Genomic DNA, 26305 nt, shown 5'->3' with positions numbered 1-26305 from the left:
CACGGGACGCAACCTAGTGTGTGCGGGTGTAGGGTTAGGGGTACTATAGTGTGCGCGAGGTGCAGCGCTAGGGTTAGCGGTAGTATAGTGTGTGCGGGGAGCTGGTGCATGGTTAGGGGTAGTATAGTGTGTACAGGGTTAGGGGTAGTATAGTGTGTACGAGGAGCAGGGTTAGGGGTAATATAGTGTGTGCGGGGAGCGGGTGCAGGGTTAGCGGTAGTATAGTGTGTGCGGGGAGCAGGTGCATGGTTATGGGTAGTATAGTGTGTACGGGGAGCAGGGTTAGGGGTAGTATAGTGTGTACGGGGAGCGGGTGCAGGGTTAGCGGTAGTATAGTGTGTACAGGGAGCAGGGTTATGGGTAGTATAGTGTGTACGGGGAGCAGGGTTAGGGGTAGTATAGTGTGTACGGGGAGCAGGTGCAGGGTTAGGGGTAGTATAGTGTGTGCGGGGAGCAGGTGCATGGTTATGGGTAGTATAGTGTGTACGGGGAGCAGGGTTAGGGGTAGTATAGTGTGTGCGGGGAGCGGGTGCAGGGTTAGCGGTAGTATAGTGTGTGCGGGCAGCAGGTGCAGGGTTAGGGGTAGTATAGTGTGTGCAGGGAGCGGGTTTAGGGTTAGCGGTAGTATAGTGTGTGCGGGGAGCGGGTGCAGGGTTAGCGGTAGTATAGTGTGTGCGGGGAGCAGGTGCAGGGTTAGTGGTAGTATATTGTGTGCGGGGAGCGGGTGCTGGGCGGTAGTACAGTGTGTACGGGGAGCGGGTGCAGGGTTAGCGGTAGTATTATAGTGTGTGCGCGTGTAGGGTTAGCGGCAGGGCCGGATTAACAATGGGGCTGATGGAGCTGCAGCTCCAGGCCCACACTCTAAAATAGGCCCACAGCATCCACAGATGATTATGCTGCTGTAGATAGGAAAAACAAATTTCCTTCTACTGCAGCCTGCAACGCCGGACCGTCCCCTCCAGCATTAACACCCGCTCCTAGTTCGGATTGGGGGGGGGGCACCAAAGCACGTATAGTGCACTGTTGTAAATTCCGGGATATAGCCCCGCCCCCTGTACTTAAGCCACACCTCTTTGTGATGTGCGTCTAAGCTCCGCCTCCCGGTGATGTCATCTGTCAGTCACTGGGAGGGCAGAGGAAAGCGGACTGTGACAAGGGGGCGTGGCCTAGCGGCACATGCTGTCCGCGGCTGCCACCCACGATGTCGGGACCTATTCAGGTACTCGGCATCCAAGTGTAAAGGAGTTGCTTTTATTTTTGTAGCTGGGACGGGAGGAGGAATGTGAGGGGGGGGGGGGGCGGCTTGAGGTGCGTGCCATTGCCACGAGGACCCTAGCAGGTTAAAGGGGAAAAGCCCTGTAAGTCCAGGGCTCCCCTACAAATTGCCCCTATGTATATACAAGAGGGGTGTCCCCCCCCACCGATCGCATCACACTGTAAAGAAGCCGCTGTTTGTATTCAAGAGGGCAAGTTGTTGGACCCTCTCACAGCAAAATGTCCATGCTGTCAACCCATTTAAGATGGGTCCTGGCACAGTCACAAAAAGATAGAGTGGGCAGTGGACCACTGCCAGGAAACAAATCCCAGAGGTAATGGAGGAAGGCAGATGATGCAGGAAGAGCTGCTCAAGATGCTGTTGTGAATGTGAGTGCACAGGTGCAGCAGGTCAGTGTTCCCATACAGTGTCTGCCCCTTCTCCAGCTCAGTGTCCCCACCATTACTGATCCTCATCCCAGTGTATCCCTGCCTTCCCTCCACAAACAGCCCACTGCACCCATCCCAGTGCCCTCCCACCTAGAACCCTCAGTCCAGTACAGTGGCGGGCTGGCCAGGGGGGCAGAGTGCCAGGTGCCCCCTGGGCTGTGCTATCGCCACGGGACGCAACCTAGTGTGTGCGGGTGTAGGGTTAGGGGTACTATAGTGTGCGCGAGGTGCAGCGCTAGGGTTAGCGGTAGTATAGTGTGTGCGGGGAGCTGGTGCATGGTTAGGGGTAGTATAGTGTGTACAGGGTTAGGGGTAGTATAGTGTGTACGAGGAGCAGGGTTAGGGGTAATATAGTGTGTGCGGGGAGCGGGTGCAGGGTTAGCGGTAGTATAGTGTGTGCGGGGAGCAGGTGCATGGTTATGGGTAGTATAGTGTGTACGGGGAGCAGGGTTAGGGGTAGTATAGTGTGTACGGGGAGCGGGTGCAGGGTTAGCGGTAGTATAGTGTGTACAGGGAGCAGGGTTATGGGTAGTATAGTGTGTACGGGGAGCAGGGTTAGGGGTAGTATAGTGTGTACGGGGAGCAGGTGCAGGGTTAGGGGTAGTATAGTGTGTGCGGGGAGCAGGTGCATGGTTATGGGTAGTATAGTGTGTACGGGGAGCGGGTGCAGGGTTAGCGGTAGTATAGTGTGTGCGGGCAGCAGGTGCAGGGTTAGGGGTAGTATAGTGTGTGCAGGGAGCGGGTTTAGGGTTAGCGGTAGTATAGTGTGTGCGGGGAGCGGGTGCAGGGTTAGCGGTAGTATAGTGTGTGCGGGCAGCAGGTGCAGGGTTAGGGGTAGTATAGTGTGTGCGGGTGCAGGGTTAGCGGTAGTATAGTGTGTGCGGGCAGCAGGTGCAGGGTTAGGGGTAGTATAGTGTGTGCAGGGAGCGGGTTTAGGGTTAGCGGTAGTATAGTGTGTGCGGGGAGCGGGTGCAGGGTTAGCGGTAGTATAGTGTGTGCGGGGAGCAGGTGCAGGGTTAGTGGTAGTATATTGTGTGCGGGGAGCGGGTGCTGGGCGGTAGTACAGTGTGTACGGGGAGCGGGTGCAGGGTTAGCGGTAGTATTATAGTGTGTGCGCGTGTAGGGTTAGCGGTAGTATAGTGTGTGCGGGGAGCGGGAGCAGGGTTAGCGGTAGTATAGTGTGTGCGGGCAGCAGGGTTAGGGGTAGTATAGTGTGTGCGGGGAGCGGGTGTAGGGTTAGCGGTAGTATAGTGTGTGCGGGGAGCGGGTGCAGGGTTAGCGGTAGTATAGTGTGTGCGGGGAGCAGGTGCAGGGTTAGCGGTAGTATATTGTGTGCAGGGAGCGGGTGCTGGGCGGTAGTACAGTGTGTACGGGGAGCGGGTGCAGGGTTAGCGGTAGTATAGTGTGTGCGGGGTGCAGGGTTAGCGGTAGTATATTGTGTGCGGGGAGCAAGTGCAGGGTTAGCGGTAGTATAGTGTGTGCGGGCAGCAGGTGCAGGATTAGGGGTAGTATAGTGTGTGCGGGGAGCGGGTGTAGGGTTAGCGGTAGTATAGTGTGTGCGGGGTGCAGGGTTAGCGGTAGTATAGTGTGTGCGGGGAGCAGGTGCAGGGTTAGCGGTAGTATATTGTGTGCGGGGAGCGGGTGCTGGGCGGTGGTACAGTGTGTACGGGGAGCGGGTGCAGGGTTAGCGGTAGTATAGTGTGCAGGGAGCGGGTGCAGGGTTAGAAGTAGTGTGTAGTGTAGTGTGTACGGGGAGCAGGTGCAGAATTAGGGGTAGTGTAGTGTGTATGGGGAGCAGGTGCAAGATTAGGGGTAGTGTAGTGTGTACGGGGAGCGGGTGCAGGGTTAGGGGTAGTTTAGTGTGTGCGGGGAGCAGGTGCAGGGTTAGCGGTAGTATAGTGTGTGCGGGCAGCAGGTGCAGGGTTAGGGGTAGTATAGTGTGTGCGGGGAGCGGGTGTAGGGTTAGCGGTAGTATAGTGTGTGCGGGGTGCAGGGTTAGCGGTAGTATAGTGTGTGCGGGGAGCAGGTGCAGGGTTAGCGGTAGTATATTGTGTGCGGGGAGCGGGTGCTGGGCGGTGGTACAGTGTGTACGGGGAGCGGGTGCAGGGTTAGCGGTAGTAGCGTGGAGCGGGTGCAGGGTTAGAAGTAGTGTGTAGTGTAGTGTGTACGGGGAGCAGGTGCAGAATTAGGGGTAGTGTAGTGTGTATGGGGAGCAGGTGCAAGATTAGGGGTAGTGTAGTGTGTACGGGGAGCGGGTGCAGGGTTAGGGGTAGTTTAGTGTGTGCGGGGAGCAGGTGCAGGGTTAGCGGTAGTATAGTGTGTGCGGGCAGCAGGTGCAGGGTTAGGGGTAGTATAGTGTGTGCGGGGAGCGGGTGTAGGGTTAGCGGTAGTATAGTGTGTGCGGGGAGCAGGTGCAGGGTTAGCGGTAGTATAGTGTGTGCGGGCAGCAGGTGCAGGGTTAGGGGTAGTATAGTGTGTGCGGGGAGCGGGTGTAGGGTTAGCGGTAGTATAGTGTGTGCGGGGTGCAGGGTTAGCGGTAGTATAGTGTGTGCGGGGAGCAGGTGCAGGGTTAGCGGTAGTATATTGTGCGGGGAGCGGGTGCAGGGTTAGAAGTAGTGTGTAGTGTAGTGTGTACGGGGAGCAGGTGCAGAATTAGGGGTAGTGTAGTGTGTATGGGGAGCAGGTGCAAGATTAGGGGTAGTGTAGTGTGTACGGGGAGCGGGTGCAGGGTTAGGGGTGGTTTAGTGTGTGCGGGGAGCGGGTGTGACTAATTAAGTACTAATGAAGCTAATTGGAAACATCAAATTATATCCTGTCTGTTGTTTTGTTTTGTTTTTTGTATCCTGGTTTCTTTAATGCATATTTCTTTATTTATTTTTTTACATGGTAGTGGCATGTTAAAAGAAACTGAAAATGCATATTATAAAAAATAAAAGCAGTAGATGCTCATTAATGAGTTTAGTCATAGGATAGCATTTTGTAAATGTTCTGGGGAAAAACTTCCCATGTGGATTGGACTGCCACCACTAACAGGTCTACGGATGGTGTGATGGTTAGCTTTACTGCCTTACAGCACTAAGGTCATGGGTTTGAGTCCCTCCATGGCCCTAACTGCGTGGAGTTTGTATGTTGGGGGTGATTCTGAGTTGTTCGCTCGCTAGCTGCTTTTAGCAGCATTGAACACGCTAAGCCACCGTCCTCTGGGAGTGTATCTTAGCTTAGCAGAATTGCGAACAAAAGATTAGCAGAATTGTGAATCGAAATTTCTTAGCAGTTTCTGAGTAGTTCGAGACTTACTCCTACACTGCGATCAGTTCAGTCAGTTTCGTTCCTGGTTTGACGTCACAAACACGCCCTGCGTTCGCCCAGCCACTCCCCCGTTTCTCCAGACACTCCTGCGTTTTTCCGCACACTCCCAGAAAACGGTCAGTTTCTGCCCAGAAACACCCACTTCCTGTCAATCACACTACGATCAGCAGAACGATGAAAAAACTTTGTTACGCCGTGAGTAAAATACCAAACTTTTGAGCCAATTTACTTGGCGCAGGCGCGCTGCGTACATTGCGCATGCGCAGTTTGCGACTAATCGCTCCGTAGCGAAAAAAAATACAGAGCGAACAACTCGGAATTACCCCCATTCTCCCCATACTTGCGTGGGTTTCCTCCCACAATCCAAATACCATATATACCGGTAGGTTAGCTCGCAGCACAAAAATAAACCATAGTTAGGAAGGTGGGTAGCTATGCCCTCCATGGTGCTAGCCACACCACACCCCTATATCGGTAGTCACACCCCCACCATGCTGGTCACACCCCTTGCAGCGGCGCACACTAGGCCCTTCATAAATTACAGCTCCAGGCTCATGAGGACCTTAATCTGGCACTGGTTAGCGGTAGTATAGTGTGTGCGGGGAGCGGGAGCAGGGTTAGCGGTAGTATAGTGTGTGCGGGCAGCAGGTGCAGGGTTAGGGGTAGTATAGTGTGTGCGGGGAGCGGGTGTAGGGTTAGCGGTAGTATAGTGTGTGCGGGGAGCGGGTGCAGGGTTAGCGGTAGTGTAGTGTGTGCGGGGAGCAGGTGCAGGGTTAGCGGTAGTATATTGTGTGCAGGGAGCGGGTGCTGGGCGGTAGTACAGTGTGTACGGGGAGCGGGTGCAGGGTTAGCGGTAGTATAGTGTGTGCGGGGTGCAGGGTTAGCGGTAGTATATTGTGTGCGGGGAGCAAGTGCAGGGTTAGCGGTAGTATAGTGTGTGCGGGCAGCAGGTGCAGGGTTAGGGGTAGTATAGTGTGTGCGGGGAGCGGGTGTAGGGTTAGCGGTAGTATAGTGTGTGCGGGGTGCAGGGTTAGCGGTAGTATAGTGTGTGCGGGGAGCAGGTGCAGGGTTAGCGGTAGTATATTGTGTGCGGGGAGCGGGTGCTGGGCGGTGGTACAGTGTGTACGGGGAGCGGGTGCAGGGTTAGCGGTAGTATAGTGTGCGGGGAGCGGGTGCAGGGTTAGAAGTAGTGTGTAGTGTAGTGTGTACGGGGAGCAGGTGCAGAATTAGGGGTAGTGTAGTGTGTATGGGGAGCAGGTGCAAGATTAGGGGTAGTGTAGTGTGTACGGGGAGCGGGTGCAGGGTTAGGGGTAGTTTAGTGTGTGCGGGGAGCAGGTGCAGGGTTAGCGGTAGTATAGTGTGTGCGGGCAGCAGGTGCAGGGTTAGGGGTAGTATAGTGTGTGCGGGGAGCGGGTGTAGGGTTAGCGGTAGTATAGTGTGTGCGGGGTGCAGGGTTAGCGGTAGTATAGTGTGTGCGGGGAGCAGGTGCAGGGTTAGCGGTAGTATATTGTGTGCGGGGAGCGGGTGCTGGGCGGTGGTACAGTGTGTACGGGGAGCGGGTGCAGGGTTAGCGGTAGTAGCGTGGAGCGGGTGCAGGGTTAGAAGTAGTGTGTAGTGTAGTGTGTACGGGGAGCAGGTGCAGAATTAGGGGTAGTGTAGTGTGTATGGGGAGCAGGTGCAAGATTAGGGGTAGTGTAGTGTGTACGGGGAGCGGGTGCAGGGTTAGGGGTAGTTTAGTGTGTGCGGGGAGCAGGTGCAGGGTTAGCGGTAGTATAGTGTGTGCGGGCAGCAGGTGCAGGGTTAGGGGTAGTATAGTGTGTGCGGGGAGCGGGTGTAGGGTTAGCGGTAGTATAGTGTGTGCGGGGAGCAGGTGCAGGGTTAGCGGTAGTATAGTGTGTGCGGGCAGCAGGTGCAGGGTTAGGGGTAGTATAGTGTGTGCGGGGAGCGGGTGTAGGGTTAGCGGTAGTATAGTGTGTGCGGGGTGCAGGGTTAGCGGTAGTATAGTGTGTGCGGGGAGCAGGTGCAGGGTTAGCGGTAGTATATTGTGCGGGGAGCGGGTGCAGGGTTAGAAGTAGTGTGTAGTGTAGTGTGTACGGGGAGCAGGTGCAGAATTAGGGGTAGTGTAGTGTGTATGGGGAGCAGGTGCAAGATTAGGGGTAGTGTAGTGTGTACGGGGAGCGGGTGCAGGGTTAGGGGTGGTTTAGTGTGTGCGGGGAGCGGGTGTGACTAATTAAGTACTAATGAAGCTAATTGGAAACATCAAATTATATCCTGTCTGTTGTTTTGTTTTGTTTTTTGTATCCTGGTTTCTTTAATGCATATTTCTTTATTTATTTTTTTACATGGTAGTGGCATGTTAAAAGAAACTGAAAATGCATATTATAAAAAATAAAAGCAGTAGATGCTCATTAATGAGTTTAGTCATAGGATAGCATTTTGTAAATGTTCTGGGGAAAAACTTCCCATGTGGATTGGACTGCCACCACTAACAGGTCTACGGATGGTGTGATGGTTAGCTTTACTGCCTTACAGCACTAAGGTCATGGGTTTGAGTCCCTCCATGGCCCTAACTGCGTGGAGTTTGTATGTTGGGGGTGATTCTGAGTTGTTCGCTCGCTAGCTGCTTTTAGCAGCATTGAACACGCTAAGCCACCGTCCTCTGGGAGTGTATCTTAGCTTAGCAGAATTGCGAACAAAAGATTAGCAGAATTGTGAATCGAAATTTCTTAGCAGTTTCTGAGTAGTTCGAGACTTACTCCTACACTGCGATCAGTTCAGTCAGTTTCGTTCCTGGTTTGACGTCACAAACACGCCCTGCGTTCGCCCAGCCACTCCCCCGTTTCTCCAGACACTCCTGCGTTTTTCCGCACACTCCCAGAAAACGGTCAGTTTTTGCCCAGAAACACCCACTTCCTGTCAATCACACTACGATCAGCAGAACGATGAAAAAACTTTGTTACGCCGTGAGTAAAATACCAAACTTTTGAGCCAATTTACTTGGCGCAGGCGCGCTGCGTACATTGCGCATGCGCAGTTTGCGACTAATCGCTCCGTAGCGAAAAAAAATACAGAGCGAACAACTCGGAATTACCCCCATTCTCCCCATACTTGCGTGGGTTTCCTCCCACAATCCAAATACCATATATACCGGTAGGTTAGCTCGCAGCACAAAAATAAACCATAGTTAGGAAGGTGGGTAGCTATGCCCTCCATGGTGCTAGCCACACCACACCCCTATATCGGTAGTCACACCCCCACCATGCTGGTCACACCCCTTGCAGCGGCGCACACTAGGCCCTTCATAAATTACAGCTCCAGGCTCATGAGGACCTTAATCTGGCACTGTATGCACCATAAGGTTATTTACTAATCACGGGCATATTGTTGCTCTCGCAGTTTGATGTACAGATGTGTTCTCATAGACTGAGCATCTTTGCGCCATATAGAGCGAGACGCGTGGTGCTACTGAGATGCCCCGAGACTAGTAGTGCACTGGGATGTTCTTTACATTTTGTGTCTTATAGTAGTTGTATCATAGATGCAGCAAAAGGCCGCTCACGGTGGACCAGAGACGCCGGGCTGCGACTTTAACCGCACAGGAATTGGTATAGCACACGTACTTAGTCACAGATTAAGCACAGTGGAACGTATTGGGAGGAAATAATGCAGACGCCCATATCGGAGCCATTTTTTACTCAGATTCAGGCTCAGACGCACACATATACAAATGCTGCAAGTCCTAGTGCTCCACGAATGCCAGTAATGTAGTTTTGTGACTCCTGGTAGTTTTAATTGCACATTTTGACTGAACAAAATACCCGCTTGGCACTGTCGAGTCGCAATGGAACGAGCGCGCAGAGAGAGGCTGTTTGGTGCGACTTAAGTCACAGTGTATTAGGACACATCTGAATGTTTGTTCCTAACAGTTCTACCTCAGAATTCTTTTATATAATTGCTGGATAGCCGGACTGGCCATCTGGCACTTTTAGCAAATAGCAAAAGGGCCAGTGGCCAATTTTAAAATGACAAGGGCTCTCATTCCGAGTTGTTCGCTCGTTAGTTTTCTTCGCATCGGTGCGATAAGTCACAAACTGCGCATGCGCAATGTTCGCAGTGCGCCTGCGCCAAGTAAATTTGCAAAAATGTTTGGTATTTTTATTTACTCTCACAGCTTAACGAAGATATTTCTTCGTTCTGGTGATCGGAGTGAGATTGACAGGAAGTGGGTGTTTCTGGGCGGAAACTGGCCGTTTTATGGGTGTGTGTGAAAAAACGCTGGCGTTTCTGGGAAAAACGCGGGAGTGGCTGGAGAAACGGGGGAGTGTGTGGGTGTGTTCTGGGTGTGTTTGTGACGTCAAACCAGGAACGAAACTGACTGAACTGATCGCAGTGGCAGAGTAAGTCTCGAGCTACTCAGAAACTGCAAAGAAATTTATTTTCGCAATTCTGCGAATCTTTCGTTCGCAATTCTGCAAAGCTAAGATTCACTCCCAGTAGGCGGCGGCTTAGCGTGTGCAATGCTGCTAAAAGCAGCTAGCGAGCGAACAACTCGGAATGAGGGACAAAATGCGCCCTGCCATAATGGAGGCACCTCGCTGTCCCCTCACAAGGGGGTGTGAAAAGTTGCAGTTAGCACTCATTGCCGATGAAGAGATGCATTTATTCACAGTGCGGGGAGAGCATCTTCATAAGTGCTTGGCATGCCCCCAAGAGTGACGTACAGGGGGCATAGCATGAGGCCACGCCTCCTTTCTGAGTAACCACGCCTCCTTTTCAGACACCCTGTGCACTGTTCACCCTAGAGTGAATCCGAGATATGTCTTAAAAGATTTCTGTTAAAAGGTAAGAAAGCATCACACAGCTGAATATGTAAAGTTGTAAAATATTTGGCCTATGCTGCTCTCTTGAGAAAAATGTTATATTCTGATCCAGGATGCCAGCGTGATATTACATTTACTAAAATAACAAATTTCCTTTGGCAGCTAATTACCATGTCTCCTGCTACACTAGAATGATTTGCTTCTTCATAGAGCAGACCAGTGGCGGAACAAGCGAGCGGTGGGCCCAGGTGCGACAAAATGCTTTGCCCCCCCCCCCCCCCCCCCCCACATATCCCCACACACACACATCCCATCCAAGTCCACCCCCTCATCCCTGGAGAGGATCTGGTGAGGGGGACCTGCTCAGGGCCAGAGAAATGGATACCTAGCAACAGTGCCGTAACTAGACATTTTAGCACTGTGTGCAAGAAACGGCATCGGAGCCCCACCCCTGCATGTAAAACAGGGGCAGTGCGCGCCGTAGGCGCGCGCAAAAATACATAGTGGCGTGGCTTCGTGAGGAAGGGGTGTGGCCACAAAATAATACCATTTCATAAAACGGTACACAGTAGTCTCCATTATTCAAATTACGTCGCACAGTAGCACCACTACACCAGGTAGAGACCCTTTTACACCTTACAGCGGACAGATTCCTCTTTTTACACATTACAGCAGACAGCGTGCACTTTTTACACATAACGGCAGACAGCGTGCCCTTTTTACACATAACGGCAGAGAGCGTCCCCCTTTTTACACATAACGGCAGAGAGCGTGCCCTTGTTACACATAGCGGCAGACAGCGTACGCTTTTACACATAACGGCAGACAGCGTACGCTTTTACACATAACGGCAGAGAGCGTGCCCTTGTTACACATAGCGGCAGACAGCGTACGCTTTTACACATAACGGCAGACAGCGTGCCCTTGTTACACATAACGGCAGACAGCGTACACTTTTTACACATAACGGCAGACAGCGTGCCCTTGTTACACATAACGGCAGACAGCGTACACTTTTTACACATAACGGCAGACCGCGTGCCCTTGTTACACATAGCGGAAGACAGCATCCCCATTTTTACACATTGCGGCAGGCAGATTACCCCTTTGTACACATAGCGGCAGGCAGATTACCCCTTTGTACACATTGCGGCAGGCCGAGTCCCCTTTTTACACATTACGTCAGGCAGTCCCCCCTTTTTACACATTGCGGCAGCCAGATTCCCCCTTTTTACACATTGCGGCAGGCTGATTCCCCCTTTTTACACATAGCGGCAGGCATTCCCCCCTTTTTATACATTGCGGCAGGCATTCCCCCCTTTTTATACATTGCGGCAGGCATTCCCCCCTTTTTATACATTGCGGCAGGCATTCCCCCCTTTTCATACATTGCGGCAGGCATTCCCCCCTTTTCATACATTGCGGCAGGCATTCCCCCCTTTTTATACATTGCGGCAGGCATTCCCCCCTTTTTACACATTGCGGCAGGCATTCCCCCCTTTTTACACATTGCGGCAGGCATTCCCCCCTTTTTACACATTGCGGCAGGCATTCCCCCCTTTTTACACATTGCGGCAGGCATTCCCCCCTTTTTACACATTGCGGCAGGCATTCCCCCCTTTTTACACATTGCGGCAGGCATTCCCACCTTTTTATACATTGCGGCAGGCAGGCCCAAGAAAGAAAGAAAGTAAAAAAAAGAAAGAAAGAAAAAGAGAAAAAGAAAGAAAGAAGAATTATACTTACCCTCTCCGCCGGCTCAGGCTCCTCGGTGCAGCGTCTGACGATTCCCGGGCTGTAGAGAAGAAGGAGGAGGGAGGTGGTGGAGGGAGCCGCAGCAGCGCTTTGTTACTGGTGGAGGCGCTGCTGCTCCTCTGCTTCCCTATAGGCTGTTCTCGGAAGACAGCCTATAGGGAAGCAGAGGAGCAGCAGCAGCAGCGCCTCCACCAGTAACAAAGCGCTGCTGCGGCTCCCTCCTCCGGCTCCCTCCTCCTTCCCCCGTCCGTGCCGCTGGCCCGCTGCTCCTCTCCTCTCCTCTCAGGGCGGCTGTGCGCTGCGGGCAGCGGTTGCCTGCAGCGCACAGCGGCATGTAATGAGTCAGTTTGACTCATTACATGCTTGGGCCCCTGGACAGAGGCGGGCCCCAGTGCAGTGCACTGCCTGCACTGCCGGTAGTTCCGCCTCTGGAGCAGACGTAAGGCAGCCTTTACGAAATCGGGTGCTGCCATCAGGTCAAATGACACTAGTGAACTATTTGGAGAGATATATGCTATTCATTCTCCCACTCTCCCAGATATAACATTGTTTATGAACCCAATGGTGACTGGCATGCCGAGATGTGGGAAATTGCTCTCTGCTCAACTCTCAAAGGGGTCTATTCATGAAGCAGTGAAAAGTGTGGAGAAGTGAGCCAGTGGAGAAGTTGTCCATGGCAACCAATCAGCATTGAAGTAACATTTATAACCTGCATACTTTACAATTGTACAGAACAGCTGATTGGTTGCCATGGGAAACTTCTCCACAGACTCACTTCTCCACTTTTTTCACTGCTTCATGAATAAACCCCAAAATCTTTTCAGCAGGAATCAGGAATTTTTAACCCCTTACTTTGTAAGGTTAAATATTGTGGTACGGTTCTCCAAATTAACTTCCTTCTTACAATGTAATAGGGAAATATTTAAATATACTATAAATTTAATATTGAAATAAATAATTTGCTGATACATGACCCAGTATGCAGCCCTTCATGCCTTTTGGCAGGGCCATTGAGATATCCGCCGGGCCCGGGTACTGAAGGTGTTGTAACCAAATCCAGGAGTCAATGTCATGACCCAGGAAAAAAATAATGGAAGACACTGATACTGTGCATAGTGCTGTACTCTGCAAAAGGGGATCTCTGTCCACAGGCCCAGGTTATTAGTAACAACCCCTCTCCCACCACAGAGTCCCTGCCCATTGCTGACTGAGCAACTGAACCAGGTATGTACTGTATATACACTTACCGATAGGCTGCTCAATGGACAGCCAGCTGAATTTGAATTTGCCTGCCCAGCTGTGACCTCAGCTCCCCCGCAACAAGTGCACACACAGCCGGGTACACCTATATATCTGCAGATATACTGGCCATCTGCTGTGCTGCACAGCCAACGCCATATGTCTGTGAATGATGTCAGCCACAGACATATTGGGTTTACAGGAACCCAGCAATACAGCTTTATAGAATAGTTGTGTAATTAATACCCAGGATGGAATTTCCCCATGTTGTAGAATAATAACTTTTTTTCCTGTTTGCATCCCCAGCTCTTCATGAACGACAATTCCTTAGTGGACTGGCGTATAGCTGTGAACACTAAGAAGTTTGCTTGGATTGTGCTGGAAATTGTGGTGTGTGCTGTCCACCCGATCCCATTTGAACGACAGTGTAAGGGAAGTATAGACTCTGAAACTCAGGCCCCGGACTTTCTCTCAGATGCAGACATTGTACTGTCCATCATGATGTTCCTACGTCTGTACCTACTGCCCAGGACTGTGCTGCTCCACAGCAGGGTGTTGGTGGATGCTTCTTATAGAAGTATTGGGGCCCTCAACAAGATCAAGTTTCAATACCAGTTTGTCGTGAAGATTCTCATGAACACCTGCCCAGGCCGTGTCCTACTGATATTGTCCGTCAGTCTGTGGGTTGTCTCCTCCTGGGTTCTGTCTGTATGTGAAAGGTAAGGAGGCCATATCGCTGTATTCTTACAATGCCACTAATCCTGATATATATGTATAAAATATGTATGACATGTAAGTATATAGTAGTCAGATAACAGATGCCACTAGGAATTAGCATACAGTATGGAGTGGTTGGTTCCATAGTAGCTCAGTAGCCATTGTGGGTCACTATCCATGTCTATGCATGGGTGTAGTACGGTATGCCGGCGCTCGGGCTCTCGGCGACCAGCATACCGGCGCCGGGAGCCCGACCGCCGGCATACCGACAGCGTGGCGAGCGCAAAGGAGCCACTTGCGGGCTCGCTGCGCTCGCCACGCTGCTGGCACGGTGACACGCTATGCGGGCACGGTGGCACGCTATGCGCGCCACACTATTTTATTCTCCCTCCAGGGGGGTCGTGGTCCCCCACGAGGGAGAATAGTCGTCGGTATGCCGGATGTCGGGATTCCGGCGCCGGTATACTGTGCGCCGGGATCCCGACATTCGGCATACAGAAGACCACCCCTATGCATGCTAAACTTCAATCGTATGGATGGGCGCAACCAATTACATTGAATAGTTGGCTCCGATTGGTACTTCCATATATAACATGGGGTGTAGACTCTCTAAGACAGGTCAGGTAGTATGGAGGGGTGTACTATGCGTGACCGCCGGTCAGCATACCTCTGCCGGTATCCCGGATATCCCCCCAGATAATGCAGAGAGCGTCGCTGTGACCGCCAGATAATGCCGAGAGTGTCGCTGTGACCATCAGATAATGCAGAGAGCGTCGCTGTGACCGCCAGATAGTGCAGAGAGCGTCACTGTGACCGCCAGATAATGCAGAGAGCGTCACTGTGACAGTCAGATAATGCAGAGAGCACCACTGTGACCACTAGATATAGCGGAGACCATCAGTGACCAACATAAAAGTAAGCATACAAATACAAACACCCCCCCCCCACACACACACATTAATAAAGCATCCCCAGCACAGACAATATTATGACAAACATTCCCCCCCATCCAGATAAGAACAAATACACCCCTCTCCATTGCATAAGTACACCTTCACCCTCACTACGACCCCTCCCCATTGGGCACTTACTTGTCCAGTAGGAGGCTCTGACTTGTCTCTGTCCTGCTGAGCTCCAGGGAACAGGAACAGAATACACACACGTATCTTGAGTAGTGATGAGCGGGTTCGGATCCTCGGAATCCGAACCCCCCCGAACTTCACCCATTTTACACGGTTCCGAGGCAGACTCGGATCCTCCCGCCTTGCTCGGTTAACCCGAGCGCGCCCGAACGTCATCATCCCGCTGTCGGATTCTCGCGAGATTCGGATTCTATATAAGGAGCCGCGCGTCGCCGCCATTTTTCACTCGTGCATTGGAAATGATAGTGAGAGGACGTGGCTGGTGTCCTCTCACTTTGTTTCAGGGGGCTGCAAATATCTTTATTCTGGGGACCAGCAGTATTATATAGGAGGAGTACAGTGCAGAGTTTTGCTGACCAGTGACCACCAGTATTAAATTAGAGATGAGCGGATTCGGTTTTACTCGGTTTTACTCGGTTCTCAAAACCGAATCTTATTGGCTCACGGATGTCACGTGTTTTGGATAGCCAATAAGATTCGGTTTAGAGAACCGAGTAAAACCGAGTAAAACCGAATCCGCTCATCTCTAAGTATTATACGTTCTCTGCCTGAAAAACGCTCCATATCTGTGCTCAGTGTGCTGCATATATCTGTGCTCACACTGCTTTATTGTGGGGACTGGGGACCACCATTATTATATAGGAGGAGTACAGTGCAGAGTTTTGCTGACCAGTGACCACCAGTATACGTTGTCTGCCTGAAAAACACTCCATATCTGTGCTCAGTGTGCTGCATATATCTGTGCTCACACTGCTTTATTGTGGGGACTGGGGACCACCAGTATATTATAAAGGAGGAGTACAGTGCAGAGTTTTGCTGACCAGTGACCACCAGTATTATACGTTCTCTCCTCTGCCTGAAAAACGCTCCATATCTGTGCTCAGTTTGTTGCATATATCTGTGCTCACACTGCTTTATTGTGGGGACTGGGGACCACCAGTATATTATATAGGAGGAGTACAGTGCAGAGTTTTGCTGACCAGTGACCACCAGTATTATACGTTCTCTCCTCTGCCTGAAAAACGCTCCATATCTGTGCTCAGTGTGCTGCATATATCTGTGCTCACACTGCTTTATTGTGGGGACTGGGGACCACCAGTATTATATAGGAGGAGTACAGTGCAGAGTTTTGCTGACCAGTGACCAGTGACCACCAGTATTATACGTTCTCTGCCTGAAAAACGCTCCATATCTGTGCTGCATTGTAGTATATAGTAGGAGTACAGTGCATAATTTTGCTGACCACCAGTATATAATATATAGCAGTACGGTACAGTAGGCCACTGCTCTACCTACCTCTGTGTCGTCAAGTATACTATCCATCCATACCTGTGGTGCATTTCAGTTTTGCACAGTTTGCTGACCACCAGTATATAATATATAGCAGTACGGTACAGAAGGCCACTGCTCTACCTACCTCTGTGTCGTCAAGTATACTATCCATCCATACCTGGGGTGTATTTCAGTTTTGCACAGTTTGCTGACCACCAGTATATAATATATAGCAGTACGGTACAGTAGGCCACTGCTCTACCTACCTCTGTGTCGTCAAGTATACTATCCATCCATACCTGTGGTGCATTTCAGTTTTGCACAGTTTGCTGACCACCAGTATATAATATATAGCAGTACGGTACAGTAGGCCACTGCTCTACCTACCTCTGTGTCGTCAAGTATACTATCCATCCATACCTGTGGTGCATTTCAGTTTTGCACAGTATATATAGTAGTAGGCCATTGCTATTGATACTGGCATATAATTCCACACATTAAAAAATGGAGAACAAAAATGTGGAGGGTAAAATAGGGAAAGATCAAGATCCACTTCCACCTCGTGCTGAAGCTGCTGCCACTAGTCATGGCCGAGACGATGAAATGCCATCAACGTCGTCTGCCAAGGCCGATGCCCAATGTCATAGTAGAGAGCATGTAAAATCCAAAACACTAAAGTTCAGTAAAATGACCCAAAAATCTAAATTAAAAGCGTCTGAGGAGAAGCGTAAACTTGCCAATATGCCATTTACGACACGGAGTGGCAAGGAACGGCTGAGGCCCTGGCCTATGTTCATGGCTAGTGGTTCAGCTTCACATGAGGATGGAAGCACTCATCCTCTCGCTAGAAAACTGCAGTGCCACTCCTAGATGGGCCAAGTGTTTGTGTCGGCCACTTGGGTCGCTTAGCTTAGTCACACAGCTACCTCATTGCACCTCTTTTTTTTCTTTGCATCATGTGCTGTTTGGGGACAATTTTTTTAATCTGCCATCCTGTCTGACACTGCAGTGCCACTCCTAGATGGGCCAGGTGTTTGTATCGGCCACTTGGGTCGCATAGCTTAGTCACACAGCTACCTCATTGCGCCTCTTTTTTTCTTTGCATCATGTGCTGTTTGGGGACAATTTTTTTAATCTGCCATCCTGTCTGACACTGCAGTGCCACTCCTAGATGGGCCAGGTGTTTGTGTCGGCCACTTGGGTCGCTTAGCTTAGTCACACAGCTACCTCATTGCGCCTCTTTTTTTCTTTGCATCATGTGCTGTTTGGGGACAATTTGTTTTATCTGCCATCCTGTCTGACACTGCAGTGCCACTCCTAGATGGGCCAGGTGCTTGTGTCGGCCACTTGGGTCGCTTAGCTTAGTCACACAGCTACCTCATTGCGCCTCTTTTTTTCTTTAATTTTTCTTTGCATCATGTGCTGTTTGGGGACTATTTTTTGAAGTGCCATCCTGTCTGATACTGCAGTGCCACTCCTAGATGGGCTAGGTGTTTGTGTCGGCCACTTGGGTCGCTTAGCTTAGTCACACAGCTACCTCATTGCGCCTCTTTTTTTCTTTGCATCATGTGCTGTTTGGGGACAATTTTTTTAATCTGCCATCCAGTCTGACACTGCAGTGCCACTCCTAGATGGGCCAGGTGTTTGTGTCGGCCACTTGGGTCGCTTAGCTTAGTCACACAGCTACCTCATTGCGCCTCTTTTTTTCTTTAATTTTTCTTTGCATCATGTGCTGTTTGGGGACTATTTTTTGAAGTGCCATCCTGTCTGACACTGCAGTGCCACTCCTAAATGGGCTAGGTGTTTGTGTCGGCCACTTGGGTCGCTTAGCTTAGTCACACAGCTACCTCATTGCGCCTCTTTTTTTCTTTGCATCATGTGCTGTTTGGGGACAATTTTTTTAATCTGCCATCCTGTCTGACACTGCAGTGCCACTCCTAGATGGGCCAGGTGTTTGTGTCGGCCACTTGGGTCGCTTAGCTTAGTCATCCAGCGACCTCTGTGCAAATTTTAGGACAAAAAATAATATTGTGAGGGGTGAGGTGTTCAGAATAGACTGGAAATGAGTGGAAATTATGGTTATTGAGGTTAATAATACTGTGGGATCAAAATGACCCTCAAATTCTATGATTTAAGCTGTTTTTGAGGTTTTTTTGTAAAAAACACCCGAATCCAAAACACACCCGAATCCGACTAAAAATTTTCAGGGAGGTTTTGCCAAAACGCGTCCGAATCCAAAACACGGCCGCAGAACCGAATCCAAAACCAAAACACAAAACCCGAAAAATGTCCGGTGCACATCACTAATCTTGAGCAGAGTCAGCAGGGAGTAGATTATAATTGTCAGTGCAGAGGAGGGGGCAGGGACTCAGGGTGAGGGGGCGGAGTCATTGTGAGTGAAATTGTAATAGTCATATAGGGCAGAGGAGTGGGCGGGGACTCGGGGTAAGGGGGTGGACTCATGGTGAGGAAAATTATAATAGTCAGATAGGGCAGAGGAGGGGCAGGGACATGTCTGAGTGGCGTGTGTCTTGAGCAGGTTGGGGCTGAGACTCGGGGATCTGGCAGAGAGGGGAGGGATTACATAAAGGCATTCCCCACCCACAGCTCAGGCAGCCACATCAGAGTCAGGAAGGATGCGCTGCTACTGCAGTGCGAACTCTGAGTGCACAGTGCTTACTGACAGCCGAACACAGGAAAATGCTGCCCTATGCCCAGGCTTGCTGATGGTGCTATATAAGCACACGGGCAGAACATGCTGGGCAGTGCAGTAAATACACTCCCCCTTTGCCTTTGCGATCGCCGCTTGCTGATCCCCGCCCCCCTTCAGAGAGGGGCATGCTTGTAAGCATTGGGGACCATGGGAAAATTACCTGGCTCCCCGGCCCCCACAGTGCAGTCCGATCCTCCCGGGACAATGGAGAAAGTACCCCCTTCAGGCCTGGAGACCGGCGGCAGGTGACTCCATTGACTCCGGGAGTTCCACCCCTGCTCATACATCTAGCCTGAATACGCCACTGAGTGTGAACTGCGTGAGTGAGCTGCCAGGTCCCGTGCAACTCTGCCACCGCCGGGTATCTTTTTTTGCTGAAAATGCATCTTAATCACAACTCGCGGAGACTAGGACGCACCAGAAAACTGTGCTGATTAATTAGATATATGATACTTGTATATTGGCCCTCATTCCGAGTTGTTCGCTCGCTAGCTGCTTTTAGCAGCATTGCACACGCTAGGCCGCCGCCTACTGGGAGCGTATCTTAGCATAGCAGAATTGCGAACGAAAGATTAGCAGAATTGCGAATAGAAATTTCATAGCAGTTTCTGAGTAGCTCGAGACTTACTCCTACACTGCGATCAGTTCAGTCAGTTTCGTTCCTGGTTTGACGTCACAAACACACCCAGCGTTCGCCCAGACACTCCCCCGTTTCTTCAGACACTCCCGCGTTTTTCCCAGAAACGCCAGCGTTTTTTCGCACGCACCCATAAAACGGCCAGTTTCCGCCCAGAAACACCCACTTCCTGTCAATCACACTACGATCACCAGAACGATGAAAAATCTTCGTTACGCCGTGAGTAAAATACAAAACTTTTGTGCTAATTTACTTGGCGCAGGCGCACTGCGAACATTGCGCATGCGCAGTTTGCGACTAATCGCTCCGTAGCGAAAAAAACTAACGAGCGAACAACTCGGAATCACCCCCATTGTGTGTGACTGAGTCTGTATACGGAGCACTACAGAACTTGTATTGGAAAAAAGCTGCGGCTGCTACATTGTACGGATTCAGAGACTCGGTCACACATAGACATATAGTACAAGTGTTGCATATCGATTTAATCAGCACAGTCTCCCAGTGCGTTCTAGCTGCATCACTTTGTAAATAGGACGCATTTTTGGCCTGACACTAGCTGAGTCTCACAGGACCTGAAGCACCAAGAGGCGCTGTTTGGCGTGACAGCAGCAGTGATGTATGAAGACACATCTGTTTATTGGTCATATATTCTATTAAAAAAAGGTGTATGTTTGACAAAAAAAAAATATCTCCCAACTCTACTGATTCCAGAACGACAATACTGACTTGTGAACTTCAAAACGAATTGAGATGAGGATCATTTTGTCCCAATGAAACACTTTTCGTTATAAATTGTACAAAAATTATAGCAAATGAATGTGCCTGGTCACAGTGAACTTGGCAGACTGACAAAAGCTTACAGTCTGGTAATGACGGGATGAAACCCTCTGGATATTAAGGGGTTACCATGAAAAGCAACATGTCCACAATTCCTTTTTGGCTTTTAGTCCATTAGATGACTCTCGGTCATAATCTGGGGAAGTTCTCCCTGCTCTCCCGGTGTAGAGGGCAACTCTCCCAGATGCCTCCCATTTCTCCTGTGTAGTGGGCGGGGCAAGGGGCATGGTGACGTGATTGGGTATAAATTGCATCATTGCAGTGCCGCCACCGAAGGGAATCGTGGCAAAACATAGCGAGGAAGGGACACTAATCGTAGTGTCCCTCCAAGATGGACCTCCCTCTTGACAGATCTCCCAGAGGCCTCCAGCAGAGAATGGCAATTATGAGATAGATGATCATTTGCTTGTACATGCTCTTGTGCAATGTAATAGCCAGTTTTTCTGTGCATATTAGCTATATTTTCATCACTTTTTTAGCATTGATCTTCTGGAAAATAATTAGGTCTGCTTAATAGCACAGATAGATGGCTACAAACTACAAAAGAAAGTGGGAAAAGACAACAACAAAATAATATATGACACGATGTGAATGTGTAATGGTTTTTAACATGCAACTGATATTTAATTTCGGGTTGTTGCACCTTCAGTATCTGCTGAACCGATCATTGTCCTGCATACATATCTTTATATTTATTTGACTACCTCTTTGTCTTCTCAGGGAAGGCCATCGCGGGGCCGGCAACCTGACTAACGCCATGTGGCTGATTCCCATCACCTTCCTAACTATTGGCTACGGAGATTTGGTGCCATTTTCTGTGTGCGGCAAGCTGGTGTGCTTGTTCACCGGAGTGATGGTGAGAACATGGCAGAGGTGGGGGCTGGGGGACGGGACACAGACTTGTGCTGACATTGGCCATACCCTTCACCATGAGTAGCGATTCCCCTACTTTCGTTGCATAAAGCCCCTACAGTGTACTAGGCACATTAGATTACTGCTTTGTCACGAAGGAAAAGATATAAAGTCGCAGATTAAGCATAACGATGGCACTAGGCATGGCACATATGCTCATGTCAGGACTCTGTCTTTGGCCTTTTTACCCAGATTAATGACTGAGCCACACCCAGACGCTACATGGAATGCCAGTGCCAGTAGTCAGTGTACCCCAGCATTGTACTTTTGTCACATTAGTGATGTCAGATAGCCGTGCCGTGCCTCCCGCCAAAGACTAAGTCACACAGTCCATGGTGTGCAAAGTGAGTGTATTTGAGCACTGATGTTTGTGGGCACATCAGTTTGGAAAGATACAATAGTGGGCATAAGCAAATGCAAGGGGGGGGGGGGGGGGTTTCTAGTTGGCCGAAAAACCCCTCCTCTTGACAAGTGGCTCAATTTATGACAACAATGTCAATTGTATAAAATAGGATTACTAGAGCTGCCGTCACATAATTCACATCATGCAGTGTAAGGGACAGAGCGGAGCTGCTGCATATGCCCAGTGGCAGTAACGTCTGCTACCAAGTTTTCTGTGTGTGTGGATCTGAGTCCTCAATCAGTGCACTGGACCAGAGAGTATCTACCAGGAAGAGCAGACAGGAGTCTTACCATGAGGTGGGAGAATGTGTGCTTAGAAAGTGTAGTACTGGTTCTATTATGTTTATGTATTTATTTATGATGGTATGTTTAACCTTTTCCGGACAACTTATTTAAATGTTTGATACAGCCTATACTATAGACCATCTATATTGTTTAATATTAATACAGTTTTCATACAGTATCCAGTGTATCAAAATACCAATGTTTACATTAATGTCCAGGGTTGTTACTAGGTTTTTCTACTGCTCCACCACACTCCCACAATTACTTCAATGTTCCGCAGAGTGGGAGATTGTGAACTGCATTTGAAACCCCTGTAACGGACGCAGCCCAGCTGGCTCATGAGGAGTACTTTTTGCCAGCCTGTTTCTGGATTCAGTGCGTTAGTGTAAAGAGACAGGACAGAACTTGGTTATCACCTATACAGCATGCTGCCTGGATTCACAATAGAACTGGACATCACATATTATTGTGAAATATTATCCCTCTGTCATATGTGTTTGTGCTTATCAGGGAATAATATGTCTAGCCTGATATTTTGTACAGAATGCATATGAAGATGTATATATATGAATGTACTGGTTATTGTATTATAGTTTGTAAAATAATGTGTGTGTGTCCCCCATGTGGCTGCTTTGATAACCTGTGTGTTTGCTGTTGGAGATACAGCCAGTCTCAGATGTCAGTCCATACACCCCCCTCATTCTTCCCCACACAATGGATTCCAGGCCACACAATCAGATTAATTAAGGTTCATTTAGTTAACATCTATTGTGTGCTAGAGGACATGCCTGGACATGTTAATGTAGGTCTATCTGAAAGTGTTCTGTAGTTAGCCCCTTTAATGTAACCCACCCAATACAGAGACAGAAGGTGTCGCCTTATGGTAGGACAGACAAAGGTTTGAGGATAACAGAGGCTATTGAAACAGAGAGTGTACGGAAGTTCCTGGCCTGAGAGGAGTGATGTGTTTGGCTTCTGAAAGCTACTGGTGAGATAGTGCTGCCAGTGTGCTGAGGCCTAGAAGCATTGTTGGGATCTGCTGGTTTCAAGAGGCTACTGGACGTGCACTGAGGGAGAGATCTACACAGAAGGTCAGAGAGAGTGGATGTACCTCTGGAGTGGAGGCACTGACTAGGCATTGCGGTGCCGTCAGTGTCAAAGGGCACTGTGTGATCTGGTATCCCAGACCAGGGGACACAGAACTACTGCTGGCATGTGACATCAGGAGACTGTAATTCTAAACTACTGTGGGGACTTAGTAAGTAAGATACCATCCTGGCATGTAATAGTTACTGTTTTGTGTACTGTGTGTGTATTTTTACAATAAAGGGCATTTGCCACTTTACTAAACTGTTTACCTGAGTGATCTGAGAATCCGTATCCTCACAACCCTCACTCTAGAAATCCTGCTTTTGCCACTGGTGGCTGCTGTGACTCACCTTCCCCTGTACCTCTGTGTTCCAGGGGGTCGGCTGTACAGCTCTGATTGTCGCTGTAGCTGCTCAGAAGCTAGAGTTCACCAAGGCGGAAAAACACGTACATAACTTTATGATGGACATACATTACATGAAGCAGGTAAGCTCTTCCTCACTGGGGGATATCCAGGCCTCAAGTATAAATGTGACAGGGAAGTTTGGGGGAGTTTTGCCTTGATGTTACTAGAGTTTAGCAGTGACGTGCGGTCAGAGTAGGCAGCTCCTCGCCTGTCATACTCCTGTATACTCCAGAGTTTGGACTATAAAAATGAATAATACAAAGATGATATTTAGAACTTAGAAATATCATCTTTGTATTATGCTAATCATTTTTATAGTCAAAACTTCCTAAATTTGCAGCACTCTGGAAATACAGGGACTGTCAGGGAGAGAGCAAAGGTGAGGCACCTGTGAGCTGGGGATACAGGGAGTGTCAAGGAGAGAGCAGAGGTGAGACAGCTATGAGCTGGGGATACAGGGAGTGTCAGGGAGAGAGCAGAGGTGAGGCAGCTGTGAGCTGGGAATACAGGGAGTGTCAGGGAGAGAACAGAGGTGAGGCAGCTGTGAGGTGGGAATACAGGGTGTGTCAGGGAAAGAGCAGAGGTGAGGCAGCTGTGAGCTGGGAATACAGGGAGAGAGCAGAGGTGAGGCAGCTGTGAGGTGGGAATACAGGGTGTGTCAGGGAAAGAGCAGAGGTGAGGCAGCTGTGAGCTGGGGATACAGGGAGTGTCAGGGAGAGAGCAGAGGTGAGGCAGCTGTGAGGTGGGAATACAGGGTGTGTCAGGGAAAGAGCAGAGGTGAGGCAGCTGTGAGCTGGGGATACAGGGAGTGTCAGGGAGAGAGCAGAGGTGAGGCAGCTGTGAGCTGGGGATACAGGGAGTGTCAGGGAGAGAGCAGAGGTGAGACAGCTATGAGCTGGGGATACAGGGAGTGTCAAGGAGAGAGCAGAGGTGAGGCAGCTGTGAGGTGGGAATACAGGGAGTGTCAGGGAGAGAGCAGAGGTGAGGCAGCTGTGAGGTGGGAATACAGGGCATGTCAGGGAGAGAGCAGAGGTGAGGCAGCTGTGAGCTGGGAATACAGGGAGTGTAAGGGAGAGAGCAGAGGTGAGGTGGGAATACAGGGTGTGTCAGGGAAAGAGCAGAGGTGAGGCAGCTGTGAGCTGGGGATACAGGGAGTGTCAGGGAGAGAGCAGAGGTGAGGCAGCTGTGAGGTGGGAATACAGGGTGTGTCAGGAAAAAAAGAGCAGAGGTGAGGCAGCTGTGAGCTGGGGATACAGGGAGTGTCATGGAGAGAGCAGAGGTGAGACAGCTATGAGCTGGGGATACAGGGTGTGTCAGGGAAAGAGCAGAGGTGAGGCAGCTGTGAGCTGGGAATACAGGGAGTGTCAGGGAGAGAGCAGAGGTGAGGCAGCTGTGAGGTGGGAATACAGGGTGTGTTTCATGCACTGGGTGTCATGCTCGTTGCCAGGGGTTTCATGCACTGTCATGCTCGTTGCTAGGGGGTAGTGCTTGTTGCTAGGGCTGTGCTCCCAGTGCCACATATGTCCCCAGTGCCAGATATTCCCCCACGGTGCCAGGTACTCACATGCCCCCGGTGCCAAATATAGCCCCCCCCAGTGCCACATATGCCCCCAGTGCCAGATATTCCCCAACAGTGCCAGGTGCTCACGTGCCCCCAGTGCCAAGTATAGCCCCCCCCATGTGCCAGGTACACATACAGTGCCATATATGTCCCCTCAGTGCCCCCCCCAGTGCCATATATGCCCCCCAGTGCCCCCCCCCCCCCCTCTGCTGTGAAGGAGGGACACGGAGGGCACAGCGCGCGCCTCTCCTGTGTCCCTCCTGGGTCTCCGGCGGGTCTGTTAAAGGAAGTGCCGGTTCGTGAGACAATCAGAGCTCACGAACGGCACTTCCTTTATTAGACCCGCCGGAGACGCAGGAGGGACACGGGAGAGGCGCGCGCTGTGCCCTCCGTGTCCCTCCTTACAGCAGGGAGGCTTTTAGTGAGAACAGATTGACATGCGGACGCTCGTCCGCATGTCAATCTGCTCTAAATCAGTGGCGGCGCCCCGCAGCCCCTCGCCCCCAAGCCACCGCGAGGGCTGCGGGGGCAGTACTTACGCCACTGGTCAGGGAGAGAGAAGAGGTGAGGCAGCTTTGAACTGGGAATACAGTGAGTGTCACGGAGAGAGCAGATGTGAGGCAGCTACAATCTCAGTCTTCCCTCTATGATAGTCAGACACTGCCTGGAGCTGGGAGAGGGGCAGCACTGTTGCCAATAATACTGCAAAACACAGCACAAGGGGAGGAGCTATCAGATCAGCTGTCAGATCTGATAGGAGCTATCAGATCTGAGGGAACATGGCTTGCTGCAGTGAGTGATTTCATGGGTTGGGCAAGGAGGATATTATTGCATTATATTATCATGTAAAACTGGTACTGGAAATAAGGACTCGGTAGGCAGGTATTCCGGTTACAACCACAGTGTCTTTATCATACACAGGCTTGGGCCTGGTCAAATAGATACAAAAAATAAAATGGTGAAAATTAAATGACTTACCACTCCCCATGCTCAAGAGTCATCCTGCTGCAATGACCTGCAGCCACCATCCGCCATGTTCTCCTGGCACAGCCAACGTCCACAGTCCCTGGCACTATAAAACTGCATCCTACTCGCTGGCCCCTAATCGGCATCAGTGCCACGTTTAGTGGGTATATGCAGGGGCGTAGGGAGGGCGGTTCCAGTGGAGCTAGAGCTCCAGGCACACAAGACAGTACAGGGCGCCGCAGCTCGACTCCGCCGGAACCTCCGCCTAGCCGCAATCAGCTCGCAGCCGCAGCTGTCAATCTCTGGCAGCTGGAAGCCCGAGCTGCATCAAATTCCTCTCTCCTATCCGCTCCCCTCCGGTCCGTGACTTGCGTGTGACGTCACGCATCACACGCACGGACGGTTGGAGACACGGCCAGCAGCAGTCGGGAAGCAGGAGCGGAGCAGGTGAGTATTTTTTTCTTTTTTGTGTTTGCAGGGGGCACAAACCAGGGTGCACAATTACTCTGGGAACAGCTACAGGAGGCACACCTACTGGG

At 50.5% G+C, this 26305-nt stretch overlaps 1 protein-coding gene across 1 annotated transcript in view; it reads left to right on the top strand.

Annotated features, from left to right (window-relative positions):
- Positions 1 to 26305, top strand: part of KCNN4 (potassium calcium-activated channel subfamily N member 4) — a 154588-nt gene that overhangs the window by 112062 nt on the left and 16221 nt on the right. The window contains exons 3-5 of the mRNA XM_063942517.1: positions 13134 to 13546; positions 20866 to 21001; positions 23209 to 23319. Of these exons, the coding sequence (XP_063798587.1) occupies positions 13134 to 13546; positions 20866 to 21001; positions 23209 to 23319 (660 nt within the window). The remainder of the gene's footprint in view (positions 1 to 13133; positions 13547 to 20865; positions 21002 to 23208; positions 23320 to 26305) is intronic.

Source organism: Pseudophryne corroboree, chromosome 10 (genome assembly GCF_028390025.1).
Source record: "Pseudophryne corroboree isolate aPseCor3 chromosome 10, aPseCor3.hap2, whole genome shotgun sequence".
Classification (NCBI taxonomy): Eukaryota; Metazoa; Chordata; class Amphibia; order Anura; family Myobatrachidae; genus Pseudophryne; species Pseudophryne corroboree.
Note: the sequence above shows the minus strand (reverse complement) of the source record. Positions and strands in the feature narration are given on the sequence as shown.